We start from the raw sequence: 19,666 nt of genomic DNA on the forward strand, positions 1-19,666 counted from the left end.
GGGACTGTAGTATTGTATTTTTGCACCCAGGTGGATGTTGGATGTTCATAGGAGGGTCGGACTGAAGACAGGTTTGAGATATAGAGATTATATATATATATATATATATATATATATATATATATATATATATATATATACACACATACATATATATATATATATATATATATATATATATATATATATATATATATATATATATATATATATATATATATATGTACACACACATACATACACATATATACATACACACACTTTGAAAATTCCAATAAGTGCAGTATTTGTATACATTGTGGATATTTATTATTGTGCTGTTTTAGGAGGCGTAATCCCCACCCTTAGACAAGCAAACCAAATCAGCAGAAAGTATAGGTTTAACAATATATTTTTTCTCATAAAATCTGACCTGTTAAAGATATGCTTTATACCAGTGATTTTTAACCTTTTATTTCCCGTGGCACACTTTTTTACATTAAAAAATCCTGTGGCACACCACCATCCCAAAATTTTTTTTAAAAATCACACATTGTAGCCTAATACAGCATATATATATATATATATATATATATATATATACACATACACACAAACACACACATACTGTATGTATTGTGCTGTTATGCCATGCCTCCTACAAACTACCCCTGCACTGGGAGTAAAAAACAAGCAAAGTTTAAAAAATATGTCACACTGTTGTCAGTCTGCCGTGGCACACCTGAGGATCTCTCACGGCACACTAGTTGAAAAGCACTGCTTTATACAACTTGAACATAATATACTCTTAATTTAGAAGATTATGGAAACAATACTGATACCAACAGTTACAGACTGGAGGAAGCAGATGACCACACACTATCCTTGGAAAAATGCCACTTTTGCCAGACCAAATGTTTAGAAGATTATTACTCTATTCTGTTTATATGGGATGTATAAAGTCTAATTGATACCTCGTTAATATTCTTAAAATAGTCTAGCATAAACTGTATATTCTGTTTCCTATGGAAAACTATCACCAATAATATTAATGATTAAATATGGTTCTTCTACCTACTGTATCAATGCCTATAGTACTGAGAGCCATATTATTGTTCAAAGTATCATATATATCATTTTCTGTAATTAACAGATTGCTGTTGTTAAATGTTATACAAGTCTAATACTCCCCCCCCCAAAAAAAAACACACACAACAACAACAACAACAAAAAACTTAATTTAGACGAAAAGCTTAAAAACAATGCACAGTCCAGAGGTGGCTGAATTCTGACAAGTCATATTTAGAAGTATTATGTTATACTTTAAATGAGGTCTGAAAAAACACACAGCGTTTTCATGTTAACCTTCAATTTCTCTGGATTCACATAAGGGTCTCTACACAGATCTACTCAGCAAATATAAATAGATTTATTTTTTTTCTTATTCATTTTCATTCAGCTGAATTAAATAGCTACTGACTATCTGATATATACAAAGGAAAGCTGAAAAAATTGTATATATCTCCATAGACAAAATATGTTTAATGGCAACTGCTAATATAGGCTTTAACTTTATATACTGTATATATAATTTTTCAAAAATTCTTCAATGCCACTAAAAAAAAATTAAAACACGGCTATAGTTACAAAGAACAACGTCAAATGCTTGCCCCTATATAGAAGACCTTATAGTATTTCAGTCACAGAATTATGTTTTTTTTTTCTAAAATACTAAAACACTAACCTGCTCTTTAGCTTGCCTTTCTTATTGCATTTATTGTCTAAATTCCTACCTCAAACAGCACCTTTTTCCTACTATTAAAGGGACATGAAAGCCAAACTTTTTCTTTCATGAATCAGATAGCGCATACCATTTGAAACAGCATTCCTATTTACTTCTATTATCAAATTTGCTTCATTCTGTTGGTATCCTTTGTTGAAGATGCAGCAATACACTACTGGGAGCTAGCTGAAAGGGAATAACAAGAGGCATATATCATCCAACAATCAGAAGCTACTGAGCCTACCTAGGTATTCTTTTCAACAAAGGATATAAAGAGAAAAAAACAAATTAGATACTAGAAATAAATTAGATTATTATTTAAAATTGCAAGCTCTATATGAATCTTGAAAGTTTAAAAAAAAATTGGTTTCATGTCACTTTAAGCATAATGGTCTGTATTATGCAGCTTCTTTAATAAATCTGAATGCTCAGCATACTTTCATGTATTACAAGGCTTACACAAGGAGTGTGTAAGTATTTTTGTCCCTGTTGCAGTGAACTGACTTGCAGCTGTGGAAACTTTTCTGCCTTTCTAAAAACTGTTTATTTTTGTTAAAAGGAGCAAAAATTGCTAAATTATTTTATTTTTGCACCATTGCATGAAGAGAAATGTGTATTTAGCCCAAGTAATGCATTGGCGATCCTGATATGACTGGTGACTGGAGGCTACGCACATATGCTGGTTCTGATTGGCTCCGCAGATTTGTTCTAGACCTGCAGTGTGTCGCCGGTTTGGAGCACATTAGAGCATTTTTCTATTCTTCCTTTAAGCCCCTTTATATAGCTATCATATTTGTTTATATTTTATCATTAAGGGTAAGCATAATTTGAGATCCAACAGAAAATAAAAAAATAATAATAAAAATAAAAGGAATTTTAGGCCATTTTTTAAACCTTCTGATGCATTGCTGAACAAGCCTTTGCAGTACTCAAAGTCCAATTATTTACTTAAAGGGATAGTATAGTCAAAATTAAACTTTCATATTTCAGATAGATCATGCAATTTTAAACAACTTTCTAATTTGCTCCTATTATCAATTGTTTTCGTTCTCTTAATATCTTTATTTTAATGTAAACTTAGAAGCCGGCCCATTTTTGGTTCAGCACCCTGGGTAGCGCTTGCTGATTGGTGGCTACATTTAGACGTTAATCAGAAAGCGCTACCCAGGTGCTGAACCAAAATTGGGCCGGCTCCTAATCTTACATTCTTGCTTTTTCAAATAAAGATACAAAGAAAACGAAGAGAAATTGATAATAGGAGTAAATAAGAAAGTTGGTTAAAATTGCATGGTCTATCTGAATCACGAAAGTTAAATTCTCTCCTAGGAATATATACAAATGCAGTGGCCAATCTGAATCTTGAATGGATAGTCTAGTCAAAATTAGACTTGTGTTAAATAATAAAACATATGTTTATATTGGTTGTTCTGATTACTACTACCAGGCAACTATGTATGTACCTAAGGAGGCAGAATTTAGGATGCACATTTTTTAGATCAATTCTATGACATGATACATTCCTAATTCTATGTTCTCCCCTCTGTGTCGCTGGCCTCTGGTTTTGAGAAATATATCATGCAAATGTGAGCTAAATGGTAGGGTGGGCGCAGTAGATTTCCCAGTACCTAGGGCAGCACAACACCTAAAAGCACGACTGGATATGGTGCAAATGTTCCATTATATATAAAATGTTAAATCACAAACATTTAAGGTTTTAAAAAAAGTAGTTAATGGTTAAACTCCTTCTCATCATAAAAAAACATAAAAGATGATCTCTACAAATCAAGATAATAAATGTCAGTAAGGCAATTCAGGTTGTACTTACTTAACTAAACGTTGTTTCTCATTTTTAGGGTGTTCCTGCCACCCCATTCTCAGGCAGCAGAAGTCACATAGCCAGTCCTTCAAACCCATAGATTCTGGTAGGGAAAAAAATACATCCAGTGTAAATCAAGGAAACCCTGAAATGCAGGGACACTAAATACCCTGCACTAATCATAGTAAAAACTGCTAAAGAGCCTTTTAAACACTGCACAATTCACACAGTACAGACTGAACATTCCATTAGTGATAAGGGTCCTACAGGGCCCTATTAAGGCACTATACAAGAGAACAAGCCAGATCTACAGGTTTTTCATTAAGGAATAAAATGACAGGAGCTTAATTTATCTAAAATAAAATGTGAAATTATCTTGCAGCGAGTTCTGTCTTATGTACACGGATATTTATAATTCCCTGCTTAAACACATTGCTGACTTTCCTTTCAGTTAAATACTGAAGTGTTAGAATCCATCTCACATATTGCTAAGTATAACCAAAAATCTCTTATAATTTCACATTATATAACTTCCTATTGCTTTTGGTATTTAAAATGTATAGTTTTTAGCCCTCAAAACACATGACCCATATTCCTTCCAGATTACATTGCAAGGTGTTAGCATTACAAAAGTTTGCAGTGTTGACAAAACCAGAAGGGTGAAGTTATCGTGCAACACCGGCTTTAAATATATAAGGAGTGAGCTCCAGAATGTTATTTAGTTAATTAGGAACCTATTGTACAGAAATGTTGGCACAATACTGCATTTACCAAATCATAATTGACACCTGAGAGGAATGGCCATTTATTTATTTTCTAGGTTAGGGAGGGGACAAAAAAAACTTTTTTTTTACTCCAACCTCCAGGCTAGTGATGTACACAATGAGCTGTGTTACAAAACAGAGTAATCTATCCTGTGAAAATCCACTCCAGAAAGTGTGAATTATATAATTCACAGCTCTTCCCCAGATTAATTAAATGAAGATTCAGATTTATGTACAAGTTAGATGATTAAAGGGGCATTAAACTCAAAATTGCATAGAAAGGACAACATGATTTATTTTTTCCTAGGTTTGCTTTAATTTAACTATGAAAAATGTATTTCCTATTCTCCCCCATGTTGGATGAAGAAAATCCAAGAGGATACAAAAATCAAAAACTTTATTTATATTATTGGCTATAGCAAAGTAAATACAATACATCTGCTCAAGATACTTTTCAAAGGGTATAAGCCCAGGACAAAAACAATGCAAATTGTGCTAATATCAGGACATTTCTAAGTTATTTCATGTATTTTGTATGAAAAATCTTTAGCAAATACTGTGTTAAATGCTAATATTTTCTATGAGTATATATATATGATGTCTATTTAAGTGGCCCCCAAAAATCTATAAAATTCTCATGGCAAAAGTTTGCTCTAGAGGATAAAGCAAATCATATTACATGTTTGATTCCACAAGAAATTGTAAGGCAAAAACTGACCAGATATAATGGCGACAATGTGTAATATGGGGAGATCATGCAAATTGAATTCATCTGTTACAAGTAGCTATAATGTTTGCAGAATGATCTACTCACCTGGGGCATTGCTGCACATAGTCTTGCTCAGGATCTGCTTGGGAACTCCCATAACTGCTTCATGAAGACTGAGATCTAAAATGAAAAACTCAGTAGTTACTTACAGGATACATAATACCTGGCTCTAGAGGAGAGGCACACCTTCATTCTTTTATGCAAGTATAAGAAGCCCACAGGCAGTAAGACATAGAGAAAATGTATTGTTGTTTTCTATCTCATGGTTTCAGAGTGGGCTGGACACATACAGGATACTATTCATAGCCTGTTTCCATGGGAATAAGGTGAGGATCAGTCTATGTCACTCACTACGTTTTCCAGCACTGCGGCACCACAGGAATCCGGTATCTTTTAGACTAATTAGAGAGCAAACTTGGCAAAGCTGCTCTCAGAGGACTGTAAAGTACAGAATGAATCAGCTTATCAGCGAAGAGAAAGAGAGCCTGGTTATTCAAACGGACGTCATGTAACAAGGACTGTAAAGGGATATTCCAGCCAAAATTGGAAACCACATGGGTGCATTTCGGTATTGAACAGAAGCAATTTTGTAAAATACTTGTATTAGCAAAAATGCTTCTAATAAAAGCTATAGCTGTTTCAAAAGTGTATTTAAAGGGACATTATACACTCATTTTTTCTTTGCATAAATGTTTTGTAGATCTATTTATATAGCCCATAAAAAAAAAAAAAAACTTTATGTATAGTTTTGCTTATTTTTAAATAACATTGCTCTGATTTTCAGACTCCTAACCAAGCCCCAAAGTTTTATGAGAATACCATCAGCTACCTCTACAGCTTTCTCCTGTTTGTGTAAAGGGTCTTTTCATACGCAAAAGAAGGGGGAGGGGGGAGTGTCTTATTTCCCACTTGCAGTGGGTTTTCCAGCTATCTTTTAAACAGAGGTAAACTGAGAGCTTCTAAGAACGTTTTTAAACCGTTTTATACTGGATTTTTATATCAGTATCTGGGCATCTTATTCTTTATAGTAATGTCTATTACATGCAGTTATATGAAAATGCGTGTATACTGTCCCTTTAAGTATGAACCGTGCACCAGCATTTTAAACACAGCACTTGCTCAGAAAGCCTAAGGTGCTTGTACCATCTGGTAATGACTCAATTTGTTAATTGCTTACATGATACAAGCCCCACTGATGATCTGAGAAGCTGCAGTATTTAAAATGTGGGAGCAGTGACAATATCTAGCTATGTTTCACATGCAGAGAAAAATATGAACACTAAAATAGTGATAACTTTTACTAGAAACATTTTTGCCAATACATGTAATAAATGTAATCTATGTGCATTTCAATTTTGACTGGAATGTCCCTTTTTAAAGGGACAGTCTACACCAGAATTTTTAATGTTTAAAAATATAGATAATCCCTTTATTACCCATACTCTAGTTTTGCATAACCAACACTGTTATAGAAATACACTTTTTACCTCCGTGATTATCCTGTATCTAAGCCTCTGCAAACTGCCCCCTTATTTCAGTTCTTTTGATAGACATTCATTTTAGCCAATTAAAATTGGCTCACTGGAACTTCACTTGCATGAGCATAGTGATATCTATATGACACATGTGAACTAACACCCTCTAGTGGTGAAAAATGTTCAAAATGCCCTGAGAGAAGAGGAGGACTGCAAGGGCTTAGAAATTAGCATATGAACCTCCTAAGTTTAGCTTTCAACTAAGAATACCAAGAGAACAAAGCAAAATTGGTGATAAAAGTAAATTGGAAAGTTGTTGAATAGACAGCTTCACTTGTTACTAGTGCTAGTTGCATCCCTACACTTAAAGGGATATTAAACATAACTTGCTTGTGAGTAAGAATTGTGCTTGTCCCATGCTCCCTAGATTAGTTAAAAAGCAAAATCGGTAACCAGTGTGTGCTTTTCTTTTCTTTTTTTTTTTTTTTTAATATGCTGCAAATTGTTAGCTGATGTAGCTGATTTGTAGCAATTTGAAGAAAGTCTTTTTTACAGAATTTGCTTTTAGACTTCTCTAGAGGGTGTGGACAAGAACAATTCTTAGAAAAAACTAAAAGCAAGAATTTTGACGTCCCTTTAATTTGCATTCAATCAATATCAATGTAATATGATGCTAACGGGTGCCTCTTCTCTTTAACCCTTTCATGACAGGGTCATAATGTCTACATCGAAACAATGTTCGATGACGCTAGGCCAACCCTCCAGACCGTGATCACATCCAGGAAGCGCCGTTAGCTTCAGGACAGCCAAGCGGCTATGACGTTGTATTTCGTTCTAACGACACTAAATGGACGGAATAAAATGTCATAACGACGCTAAAAGGTTAATAAGAAAATACAGGCTAGGTTACAAAATACTGGCACCTGTAAATAGAGGGAGGTGCTTGAAATGTATTTAATGTTTAATATCCCTTTAACATCAGCTCTGGACTGGTAAAGCATTTCTGGTTTGGAGCTGTACACAGCAAAAGAGCCAATCGGATGTGAAATAGTTCTGTAGCTGACCATCACTGAAAGTGTTGAGCTCAGGAACCAGTTCATTGAAGAGCTGACTTTAGCTATGTGCTTAAGCTAGGGTTGCCACATTGGCCAGATTTTCCTAGACAACTATGAATAATCTGAGCTGCAGTGTATGTAGAAAGAAACATGTTTAACTCATAATTGTCATGGAAAACATGGGCTAGGAGGCAATCCTAGTTCAAGCCCTTTTTGGGGGTTAAGCACATATATCCATGCAAGCAATTCTTAAATACAAAAATTCTTTAGAACATTAAAACATTGTATAATTGATGTGGTAATAACATAATGCATGGGTTTACATGTGAATAAAATACATGTACACACTGTTGATAATGCTATTACAAAATTCTCTACCGCCTATAAAGTACAGGACACATTAGGGACCTATATGTTTGTTTTTCTTTACAGATGTACAGTAGGATCCTTGTCACAACACATTTCAGGTGTGATTAAGCAGTACATATGGTATACATCTGTTAAATTAAATAGAATGGTAGAGCTTAAGTCTCACTAAAACGCAAAAACAGCAGGCAAATTCCTAGTTTCAGTACTCAATGTAAACTTCAAATTCAAACACTCTGTTTCTCCTGCACCCCCATGCTTGCAAGCACAGCTGGAAAATGTGTGCATCTCCTTACCAAGGACCTCTTTATTTAACTACCATAAGTTTAGCTTTCTTTAGAGGAGTAGAGTGGATTTTAACCCCTTCAGTGCTGAGCCATTGAACAGGCCTGATCTGAAATAATATTTAGTTGTTTGCACTCTATTTACACAATATTGGTGCTTTTTCCTGGCAGTTAACCACACACATCATAACATAATTTACTAAATACGGGGGACATACATTTATTGCTAGAGCTACAATGTATGTGTCATTTTCATTATTTCCTGCTCACAGTTTTATGAACCCACATTAAGCATTGTGTCACCTTATTAAAAAAAAAAAAAAGAAATTTTAGGATTTTATATCTATAGTTTAAAAAAAAAATAGAAAATTAGAACATAACATTTATTCTTTTTGTCAGTTTGCACTGTCTTTAAATATACTAAACAAATAGCGATAACATGAAACTATAAATATTGGATACATTTTAAAAACTACAAACAAATTCTCATTGCAGGGTTTTAACATAATTATTTTTGACAATGTGTGCATGTTTCTATTGCTGTCCAAACCCATCTAGCATAACAAAAAAAAAACTTTCTCCAAAAATCACCCTACAGGGAGAGCAGAATTATTAGGCAAATGAGTATTTTGACCACATCATCCTCTTTATGCATGTTGTCTTACTCCAAGCTGTATAGGCTCGAAAGCCTACTACCAATTAAGCATATTAGGTGATGTGCATCTCTGTAATGAGAAGGGGTGTGGTCTAATGACATCAACACCCTATATCAGGTGTGCATAATTATTAGGCAACTTCCTTTCCTTTGGCAAAATGGGTCAAAAGAAGGACTTGACAGGCTCAGAAAAGTCAAAAATAGTGAGATATCTTGCAGAGGGATGCAGCACTCTTAAAATTGCAAAGCTTCTGAAGCGTGATCATCGAACAATCAAGCGTTTCATTCAAAATAGTCAACAGGGTCGCAAGAAGCGTGTGGAAAAACCAAGGCGCAAAATAACTGCCCATGAACTGAGAAAAGTCAAGCGTGCAGCTGCCAAGATGCCACTTGCCACCAGTTTGGCCATATTTCAGAGCTGCAACATCACTGTAGTGCCCAAAAGCACAAGGTGTGCAATACTCAGAGACATGGCCAAGGTAAGAAAGGCTGAAAGACGACCACCACTGAACAAGACACACAAGCTGAAACGTTAAGACTGGGCCAAGACATATCTCAAGACTGATTTTTCTAAGGTTTTATGGACTGATGAAATGAGAGTGAGTCTTGATGGGCCAGATGGATGGGCCCGTGGCTGGATTGGTAAAGGGCAGAGAGCTCCAGTCCGACTCAGACGCCAGCAAGGTGGAGGTGGAGTACTGGTTTGGGCTGGTATCATCAAAGATGAGCTTGTGGGGCCTTTTTGGGTTGAGGATGGAGTCAAGCTCAACTCCCAGTCCTACTGCCAGTTTCTGGAAGACACCTTCTTCAAGCAGTGGTACAGGAAGAAGTCTGCATCCTTCAAGAAAAACATGATTTTCATGCAGGACAATGCTCCATCACACGCGTCCAAGTACTCCACAGTGTGGCTGGCAAGAAAGGGTATAAAAGAAGAAAATCTAATGACATGGCCTCCTTGTTCACCTGATCTGAACCCCATTGAGAACCTGTGGTCCATCATCAAATGTGAGATTTACAAGGAGGGAAAACAGTACACCTCTCTGAACAGTGTCTGGGAGGCTGTGGTTGCTGCTGCACGCAATGTTGATGGTGAACAGATCAAAACACTGACAGAATCCATGGATGGCAGGCTTTTGAGTGTCCTTGCAAAGAAAGGTGGCTATATTGGTCACTGATTTGTTTTTGTTTTGTTTTTGAATGTCAGAAATGTATATTTGTGAATGTTGAGATGTTATATTGGTTTCACTGGTAAAAATAAATAATTGAAATGGGTATATATTTGTTTTTTGTTAAGTTGCCTAATAATTATGCACAGTAATAGTCACCTGCACACACAGATATCCCCCTAAAATAGCTAAAACTAAAAACAAACTAAAAACTACTTCCAAAAATATTCAGCTTTGATATTAATGAGTTTTTTGGGTTCATTGAGAACATGGTTGTTGTTCAATAATAAAATTAATCCTCAAAAATACAACTTGCCTAATAATTCTGTACTCCCTGTATATAGAGTCTCACAAAATTGAATCTTTTCTTACCCATCTGCAATATTATTAACTTATAGAAACAAGGATCTTCGAGCTCTGACAACAAAATAAGGCTAGTACTAGCTAAAAGGTGATCATTATTACTATGGGGTAGATTTATTAGGCAGCGGATGCTGCTTTCTACACACATTGTTTCAGGCTTGCCTGAAATGAAAGTTAAGAAGCGACGGTCGTAAGACCACTGCTCCTTTACTTCTTCACCACGTTTTGACTAACCAGCCCGAGTTTCACTATATATATGGTGAGCACATTTCCTAGTTAGCTCCGTTAGCTCTACAGGTGTTTTTTGCTGCGCCTGTTCATTTCTTTTTGCCATTATTTGCAAGCCACCTCGGCTTACTCTGGATTTGAGGGACACTCTTCACTTCTCCTTCTGGATTCACACCCCTTGGGATTCAATTCATTTTTGTAAATATACACATATATTAACTTTTGGGGCTATTGTTACTGGACTATTCTTTCACATTTTTTCATATATATATATATATATATATATATATATATATATATATATATATATATATATATAATTTGCATACAAAGAGAGAAGCGCTCTACCAGGAACGAACAACAGCTCAGTGGCTTGTTCTATGGCGATTTACCACCCGGAAGCAGCCTCTTTTAGACCAGTGTGCTTTTCACAGAAGAAAACTTTCCTGAAGTATATCAGTCTGATCCTGCCAAGTAAGGTCAGTCCAGCCCCGAAATACCAGGCAATTCTCCTCTGAACAAGGAACATGACAACCCCAGACGATCGTTTCGGCCACATTCCTCTAAGCACACTGGGCAAGGAGTCCACGTCTGGTTTCCCCCATCACCCATAGGGAGACTTCCCCAGGGTCATAATAATTTGCATACAAAGAGAGAAGCGCTCTACCAGGAACGAACAACAGCTCAGTGGCTTGTTCTATGGCGATTTACCACCCGGAAGCAGCCTCTTTTAGACCAGTGTGCTTTTCACAGAAGAAAACTTTCCTGAAGTATATCAGTCTGATCCTGCCAAGTAAGGTCAATCTGCTCTCAAGCTTCACATTCCTACTTTTTAAATAAAGATATCAAGAGAACTAAGAAAATTTGATAATAGGAGTATATTAGAAAGTTGCTTAACATGGCATGCTTTGTCTGAATCACAAAAGGAAAAAAATATGTAGGTTAAGTATCCCTTCAATATCTGTGCCAGACTCAGCCTCCTCATTCACCTTCTATGCTACTCTGTTATTTTATTTTTTTCATGGCTTCCATTAGTCAGCAGGATCTTTTGAAAAAATTCTAACCCCCAAATCCCTCTACTCCCCCCCCCCCCCTCCATTACTTTTTTTTTTTTTAATTTGAGACCAACAAAGTGTCTACAATGCAAACAATATGTTTGATGCTGCACAGGGCAAAATAACACATCACAAAAACCCCCCACAAATCACACACATATATATATATATATATATATATATAAAAAGCGGGCAGATCGCTTTCCAATTCTTTAGCAGGAGATTCCGTACTAATAAAATGATTGTATTGATTAAATCAAAATTATGACCTGCTTCAGAGTAGGGGGCTAAGAGAAAGATGTGTTGCGAAGAAATGGTAAAATCTACACAGTGTACTTTATTCATTTATCCAAAAGTTGATCTGTGCCCATAACTGGACAATCTTAGGACATGTCCAAAAATAATGCAAGATGCCTGCTTGTTCATAGTTACACTTAGGACAGAAAACCTGGCATCTATACCATTTGGTTAACTTATCTGGGGTAATGTAAATTTGATTAATTAGTTTTAAATGTGATTCTTGCCATGAGGTTGGAACCCAAGATTTATATATCAACTTAAAACTATTTTATTAATCTCATTACAATATTTTTGCCATGCAATTATTACATTTTTCAGAGTTTCCAAGCAAGAGACATTTATGGCAATGTAAAATAGCTTTTAAATCAAATGGCACAGCTAAATCTGCTTCACATGATAACGTAACATATTCCTTTTCTGGTACCCAGTTGACTGCAACCTTCAAAATTGTCGCTAAGTTATAATACTTGATATTTTGGGTATGCTAGACCAGCTACCTCCCTACAGCGTGTCAACTTATTTAAAGCGATACGTGTTTTTTTTTTTTATCCTTCCATATGAAGTTTGCACAAAGCTGATTGAAACCCTTTATCTCTGACGTACGCAGAAAAATTTGTATACTTTGAAGTAGATATAGTAATTTGGTGGAACAAGATTGTTTTAATTAGGTTGCTTCGAGCTACTAAAGAAATCTGTAAATTTCTCCAATCGGATAGTTTCTTTTTACATTGAATAAAGTAACAGGGGAAATTTAACGTGTACCATTCATAAGGATTCTTTGACAACATTATGCCTAAATATTTAATTTGATGTACTTCCTTAAAAGTATGCCTGTTAGAATAATTAGGTGTCTTGCCTAACCAAAGAAGCTCTGATTTCCCTAAGTTGATCTTGTATCCTGAGAATGATCCGAAGACTTGAATATTGCAGAGTAATTTGTCTAGGTTTAATTCCACATTGCCCAAGAAAAGAAGCAAGTTATCTGCATAAAGTGAAAGAATAATGTTCTGATTACCTATACGTATACCCTCCAAATTTTGTCGTAATAGAATTGGCAAAGGTTCTAATGCCATATTAAAGAGGAGTGGAGAAAGTGGACATGCTTACCTAGTTTCCCTCCTCCATAACTTAAAGGGACAGTAAACACCAGAATGTTTGTTGTTTAAAAAGGTAGATAATCCCTTTTATTACCCATTCCCCAGTTTTACATAACCAACACAGTTATAACAATATACTTTTTGCCTCTGTGATTACCTTGTATCTAAGCCTCTGCAAACTGCCCCCTTATTTCAGTTCTTTTGACAGGCTTGCATTTTTAGCTAATCAGTGCTGATTTCGAGGAGCTTCACGTGCCTGAGCTCAATGTTATCTATGTGAAACACATGAACTAACGCTATCTAGTGGTGAAAAACTGTCAAAATGCTTTCAGATTAGAGATGGCCTTCAAGGTCTAAGAAATTAGCATATGAACCTCCTAGGTTTAGCTTTCAACTAAGAATACCAAAAGAACAAAGCAAAATTGGTAATAAAAGTAAATTGGAAAGTTGTTTAAAATTTCATGCGCTATTTAAATCATGAATTTTTTTTTTTTTTTACTTGACTGTCCCTTTAATGTCCCTCCAAATACTCCCCTTTCCACTAGCGAACCTACTAAACAGAAGGCCCTGGTACAAATTTGTTTGCCCCCTCCCCAAAAATAACTTGGTAATAAGTAATAGTAATAATATACATAAGAATGATGCACTTTAAAATTATGAGTGTATATATACACTGACAGTGAGCACACTGTGCTGTTTAATTATGTGAGTGTCTTTAAACTATAACCTGATAAGTACACTGTGTTGTAAAAAATATGAGTATTTACTGTATACTCTAATGAATATGCTTTACTAGTGTATAATGAAAGAATGTCTATACACTTAAAGTGAACACACTTCACTGTATAATGATGTGAGTTTCTATAAACAATACCCTGATAAGTACACTGATCTGTATAAATATGAGGAATATGTATACTTTTATGAATATGCTGTACTGTATAATGAAACAATATCTTTACACTAGTGAGAAAGCTGCACTGTATAATGATGTGTATGTGTGTATATATATATATATATATATATATATATATATATATATATACACACTGTGTATGTATGTGTGCGTGTGTGTGTATACAGGTAACCCTCAGTTTACGCCGAGTTTAGGTTCCAGAAGGAATGGTTGTAAATCGAAACAGTTGTAAATTGAAACCCAGTTTATAATGTAAGCCAATGAGAAGTGAGGGAGTTAGGTTCCAGGCCCCTCTCAAAATTGTCATAAGTAAAACTTAATACATTATTTTTAAAGCTTTGAAATGAAGACTTAAAATGCTAAACAGCATTATAAACCTAATAAAATAATCACACAACACAGAATATATAATTAAACTAAGTTAAATGAACAAAAACATTTGCTAAACAGCATTATAAACCTAATAAAATAACCACACAACACAGACTTCACTTGCATTTTTCTGCAAACAGTTCTTTCTATGCATTCCAATCAGGACTGATTTATAAACAGGACGATCTTGTTCCTTTGAAATATGCTCAATAGCTCAGGTCTGGTTAAACTGATTCATTTCAACTGGCTTGGCTTTGCTGCAACACAGCAACACAGCTCCACCTACTGGCTATTTTAATCAATGCACTGCTTCTCAATGCTTTTCAATAGCAGTCACATGACTGGAAAAAAAGGTTGTTATTCTGAAACAGTATAAATTGAACCGTTGTAAACCGAGGGCCACCTGTGTGTGTGTGTGTATATGTGTGTATATATATATATATATATATATATATATTGCACTGTATAATGAGGATTAGTATCTATATACAGATGATGACCACATAGGTGCACACCTATGTCTAGGCTGACTGCTATTGCTCCTCCCCCCCCCAAGCACCTAGACCCTGTTGCCACTGCACCTCCTGCACCAATGTTAGTTCCACACCTGTCACCTTCTATACAGTGCCTCCACTTTAATCACCACTTCCCACAATTGTATACAGTAGTACTTTTGTAGTTTTCACAGCTTTATTTTATCTCTAAAAACCTATATATTCAGAGTCACTTTCTACTTGCATCTTAAACTTACATCTAAGACCAACTATTCAAGCCAGAATCAATGTAATCCTTGATGAAACCAGGACTACAATCAGCCTAAACTTTAAATCACCATTATTACAGGCTATAAATATTTACTTTTCTATTTATTTTATGTATGAATAATTACTGACTGTTTGGCTTCTCACAATATGTAATATTGCTTGTTTATATAACTATCCCTTGTGTTTGTGTGTGTGAGTTTTTTTAGCTTTAATACTCCTCTCCGTGATAACTGACAATATTTGAAAGTAGTATATACAGGAGTAATTTGTGTAAACACTCATTTACAGAAAATGTGGTTGATTCATGAAACAGACTTCCAAAGAGGTGGTAGGTACAAATATTGCATGTAAAAACATAATTTATGTAAGAACTTACCTGATAAATTAATTTCTTTCATATTGGCAAGAGTCCATGAGCTAGTGACGTATGGGATATACAGTCCTACCAGGAGGGGCAAAGCTTCCCAAACCTCAAATGCCTATAAATACACCACTCACCACACCCACAATTCAGTTTAATGAATAGCCAAGAAGTGGGGTGCTAAAGAAAGGAGTAAAAAGCATCAACAAAGGAATTTGGAAATAATTGTGCTTTATACAAAAAAAATCATAACCGCCATAAAAAAGGGGGTGGGCCTCATGGACTCTTGCCAATATGAAAGAAATTAATTTATCAGGTAAGTTCTTACATATATTATGTTTTCTTTCATGTAATTGACAAGAGTCCCTGAGCTAGTGACGTATGGGATAGCAATACCAAAGATGTGGAACTCCACGCAAGAGTCACTAGAGAGAGGGAGGGATAAAAATAAAAACAGCCATTTTCCGCTGAAAAAAATAATCCACAACCCAAAATATAAGTTAATTCTCATAAATGTGAGGAAAAAACTTAACTCAAACTGAAACCACTGCCTGAAGAACTTTTCTACCAAAAACTGCTTCTGAAGAAGCAAATACATCGACATGGTAGAATTTAGTAAATGTATGCAAAGAAGACCAAGTAGCAGCTTTGCAAATTGCAGGAAGTGGAAACTGATCTAGTAGAATGAGCTGTAATTCTCTGAGGTGGGGCTTGACCCAACTCCAAATAGGAATCAAAAGTTTTAACCACAAGGCCAAGGAAACGGCAGAAGCCTTCTGACCTTTCCTAGAACCAGAAAAGATAACAAATAGACTAGAAGTCTTCCTGAAATCTTTAGTAGCTTCAACATAATATTTCAAAGCTCTCACCACATCCAAAGAATGTAAAGATCTTTCCAAAGAATTCTTAGGATTAGGACAAAAAGAAGGGACAACAATTTCTCTATTAATATTGTTAGAATTTACAACCATAGATAGGAATTTAAATGAAGTCCACAAAACTGCCTTATCCTGATGAATAATCAGAAAAAGAGATTCACAAGAGGGTGGATAATTCAGAAACTCTTCTAGCAGAAGAGATGGCCAAAAGAAAAAACACTTTCCAAGAAAGTTGTTTAATGCCTAAGGAATGCATAGGCTCAAACGGAGGAGCCTGTAAAGCCTTCAAAAACAAATTAAGATTTCAAGGAGGAGAGATTGATTTAATGACAGGCTTGATACAAACCAAAGCTTGCACAAACCAATGACTATCAGGAAGTTTAGCAATCTTTCTATGAAATAAAACAGTAGAGATTTGTCCTTTCAAGGAACTTGCAGACAAACCTTTATCCAAACCATCCTGAAGAAATTATAAAATTCTAGGAATTCAAAAAGAATGCCAAGAGAATTTATGAGAAGAACACCATGAAATGTAAGTCTTCCAAACTCAATAATCTTTCTAGAAACAGATTTACGAGCCTGCAACATAGTATTAATCACTTATTCAGAGAAACCTCTATGACTAAGCACTAAGCGTTCAATTTCGATAACTTCAAATTTAATGATTTGAGATCCTGAAGGAAAAATGGACCTTGAGATAGAAAATCTGGCCTTAATGGAAGTGGCCAAGGTTGGCAACTGGACTCCCGAACAAGATCCGCATACCAAAACCTGTGAGGCCATGATGGAGCCACCAGCAGCACAAACAATTACTCCATGATGATTTTGGTGATCACTCTTGGAAGAAGAACTAGAGGCAGGAAAATATAAGCAGGTTGATAACACCAAGGAAGGGTCAATGCATCCATTGCTTCCGCCTGAGGATCCCTGGACCTGGACAGGTACCTGGGAAGTTTTTTGTTTAGATGAGATGCCATCAGATCTTTTTCTGGAAGCCCCCACATCTGAACAATTTGAGAAAACACATCTGGGTGGAGAGACCATTCTCCCGGATGTAAAGTCTGACGACTAAGGTAATCCGCTTCCCAATTGTCTATACCTGGGATATGAACCGCAGAAATTAGACAGGAGCTGGATTCTGTCCAAACAAGTATCCGAGATACTTCTTTTATAGCTTGAGGACTGTGAGTCCCACCCTGATGATTGACATATGCCACAGTTGTGATAGTCTGTCTGAAAACAAATAAATGGTTCTCTCTTCAACAGAGGCCAAGACTTAAGGGCTCCAAAATATTGATTGGTAATATTGCTTCTTGAGATTTGTGCTGTCAGAGATCCCCAAACAGCTCCCCAACCTGAAAGACTCGCATCTATTGTGATCACAGTTCAGAGGCCCCTAAAATTATACGATGGTGATCTAACCACCAAGTCAGAGAAAGTCGAACATTGGGATATAAGGATATTAATTGTGATATCCTTGTATAATCCCTTCACCATTGGTTCAGCATACAAAGCTGGAGAGGTCTCATATGAAAACGAGCAAAGGGGATCGAGTCCAATGCTGCAGTCATGAGACCTAAATCTTCCATGCACATAGCTACTGAAAGGAATGACTGAGACTGAAGGTTCCAACAGGCTGCAACCAATTTGAAACATCTCTTGTCTGTTAGAGACAAAGTCATGGACACTGACTCTATCTGGAAACCTAAAAAGGTTATCTTTGTCTGAGGAATCAAAGAACTTTTTGGTAAATTGATCCTCTAACCATGTCTTCGAAGAAGCAACACTAGTTGATTTGTGTGAGATATCGTCCAAATAAGGAAATACTGCAATACCCCGCTCTCTGATTACAGAGAGTAGGGCACCTAGAACCTTTGAAAAGATTCTTGGAGCTGTCAGTAGGCCAAAAGAAAGAGCAACACATTGGTAATGCTTGTCTAGAAAAGAGAATCTCAGAAACTGATAGTGATCTGGATGAATCGGAATATGAAGATATGCATCCTGTAAGTCTATTGTGGACATATAATGCCCTTGCTGAACAAAAGGCAGAATAGTCCTTATAGACTAGTCACCATTTTGAAAGTTGGTACTCTTACATATTGATTCAAAATCTTTAGATCCAAAACTGGTCTGAATGAATTTTCTTTCTTTGGGACAATGAATAGATTTGAATAAAACCCCAGACCCTGTTCCTGAAATAGAACTGGCATGATTACCCCTGATAACTCCATGTCTGAAACACACTTCATGAAAGCCTGAGCCTTTACTGGGTTTGCTGGAATGCGTGAGAGAAAAAATCTTCTAACAGGCGGTCTTACTCTGAAACCTATTCTGTACCCCTGAGAGACAATAATCTGAATCCAGTGATTTTGGACAGAATTGATCCAAACATCTTTGAAAAATTTTAATCTGCCCCCTACCAGCTGAGCTGGAATGAGGGCCGCACCTTCATGCAGACTTGGGGACTAGTTTTGATCTCTTAAATGGCTTGGATTTATTCCAATTTGAAGAAGGCTTCCAATTGGAAGCAGATTTCTTGGGGGAAGGATTAGGTTTCTGTTCCTTATTTTGTCGAAAGGAATGAAAACGGTTTGAAGCTTTAGATTTACCCTTGGGTCTTTTATCCTGAGGCAAAAAAACTCCCTCCCCCCAGTGACAGTTGAAAATTATTGAATCCAACTGAGAACCGAATAATTTATTACCTTGGAAGGAAAGAGATAGTAATCTGGACTTAGAAGTCATATCAACATTCCAAGATTTGAGCCACAAAGCTCTTCTAGCTAAAACAGCTAAAGACATAGATTTAACATCAATTTTGATAATATAAAAAATGGCATCACAATTGAAATTATTAGCATGTTGAATCAAGTTAACAATGCTAGACAAATCATGATCCGATACTTGTTGCGCTAAAGTTTCCAACCAAAAAGTTGAAGCGGCTGCAACATCAGCCAAAGAAACTGCAGACCTAAGAAGATGACCTGAATATAAATAAGCTTTCCTTAAATAAGATTCAAGTTTCCTATCTAAAGGATCTTTAAAAGAAGAACTATCTTCCGTAGAAATAGTAGTACTTTTAGCAAGAGTAGAGAGAGCCCCATCAACTTTGGGGATCTTTTCCCAAAACTCCAATCTAACTGCTGGCAAAGGATACCATTTTTTAAACCTTGAAGAAAGAATAAAATAAGTACCAGGCCTATTCCCTTCCTTAGAAATCATA

The 19,666-nt window shown here is 35.8% G+C and overlaps 1 protein-coding gene across 2 annotated transcripts in view; it reads right to left on the reverse strand.

Moving 5' to 3' along the window:
* MREG (melanoregulin) overlaps positions 1-19,666 on the reverse strand; it is a 109,234-nt gene that overhangs the window by 78,421 nt on the left and 11,147 nt on the right. Inside the window, exons 2-3 of one of the 2 annotated variants that reach the window (XM_053698813.1) lie at positions 5,157-5,231; positions 3,588-3,681 (exon numbers count right to left, since the gene is read on the reverse strand). In XM_053698813.1, coding sequence (XP_053554788.1) covers positions 3,588-3,681; positions 5,157-5,231 — 169 coding nt within the window. Of the gene's footprint in view, positions 1-3,587; positions 3,682-4,206; positions 4,304-5,156; positions 5,232-19,666 lie in introns of those variants that run through there. The other variant, XM_053698814.1, reaches the window with a different exon arrangement.

The sequence above is a fragment of the Bombina bombina genome, chromosome 1, assembly GCF_027579735.1.
Source record: "Bombina bombina isolate aBomBom1 chromosome 1, aBomBom1.pri, whole genome shotgun sequence".
NCBI lineage: Eukaryota > Metazoa > Chordata > Amphibia > Anura > Bombinatoridae > Bombina > Bombina bombina.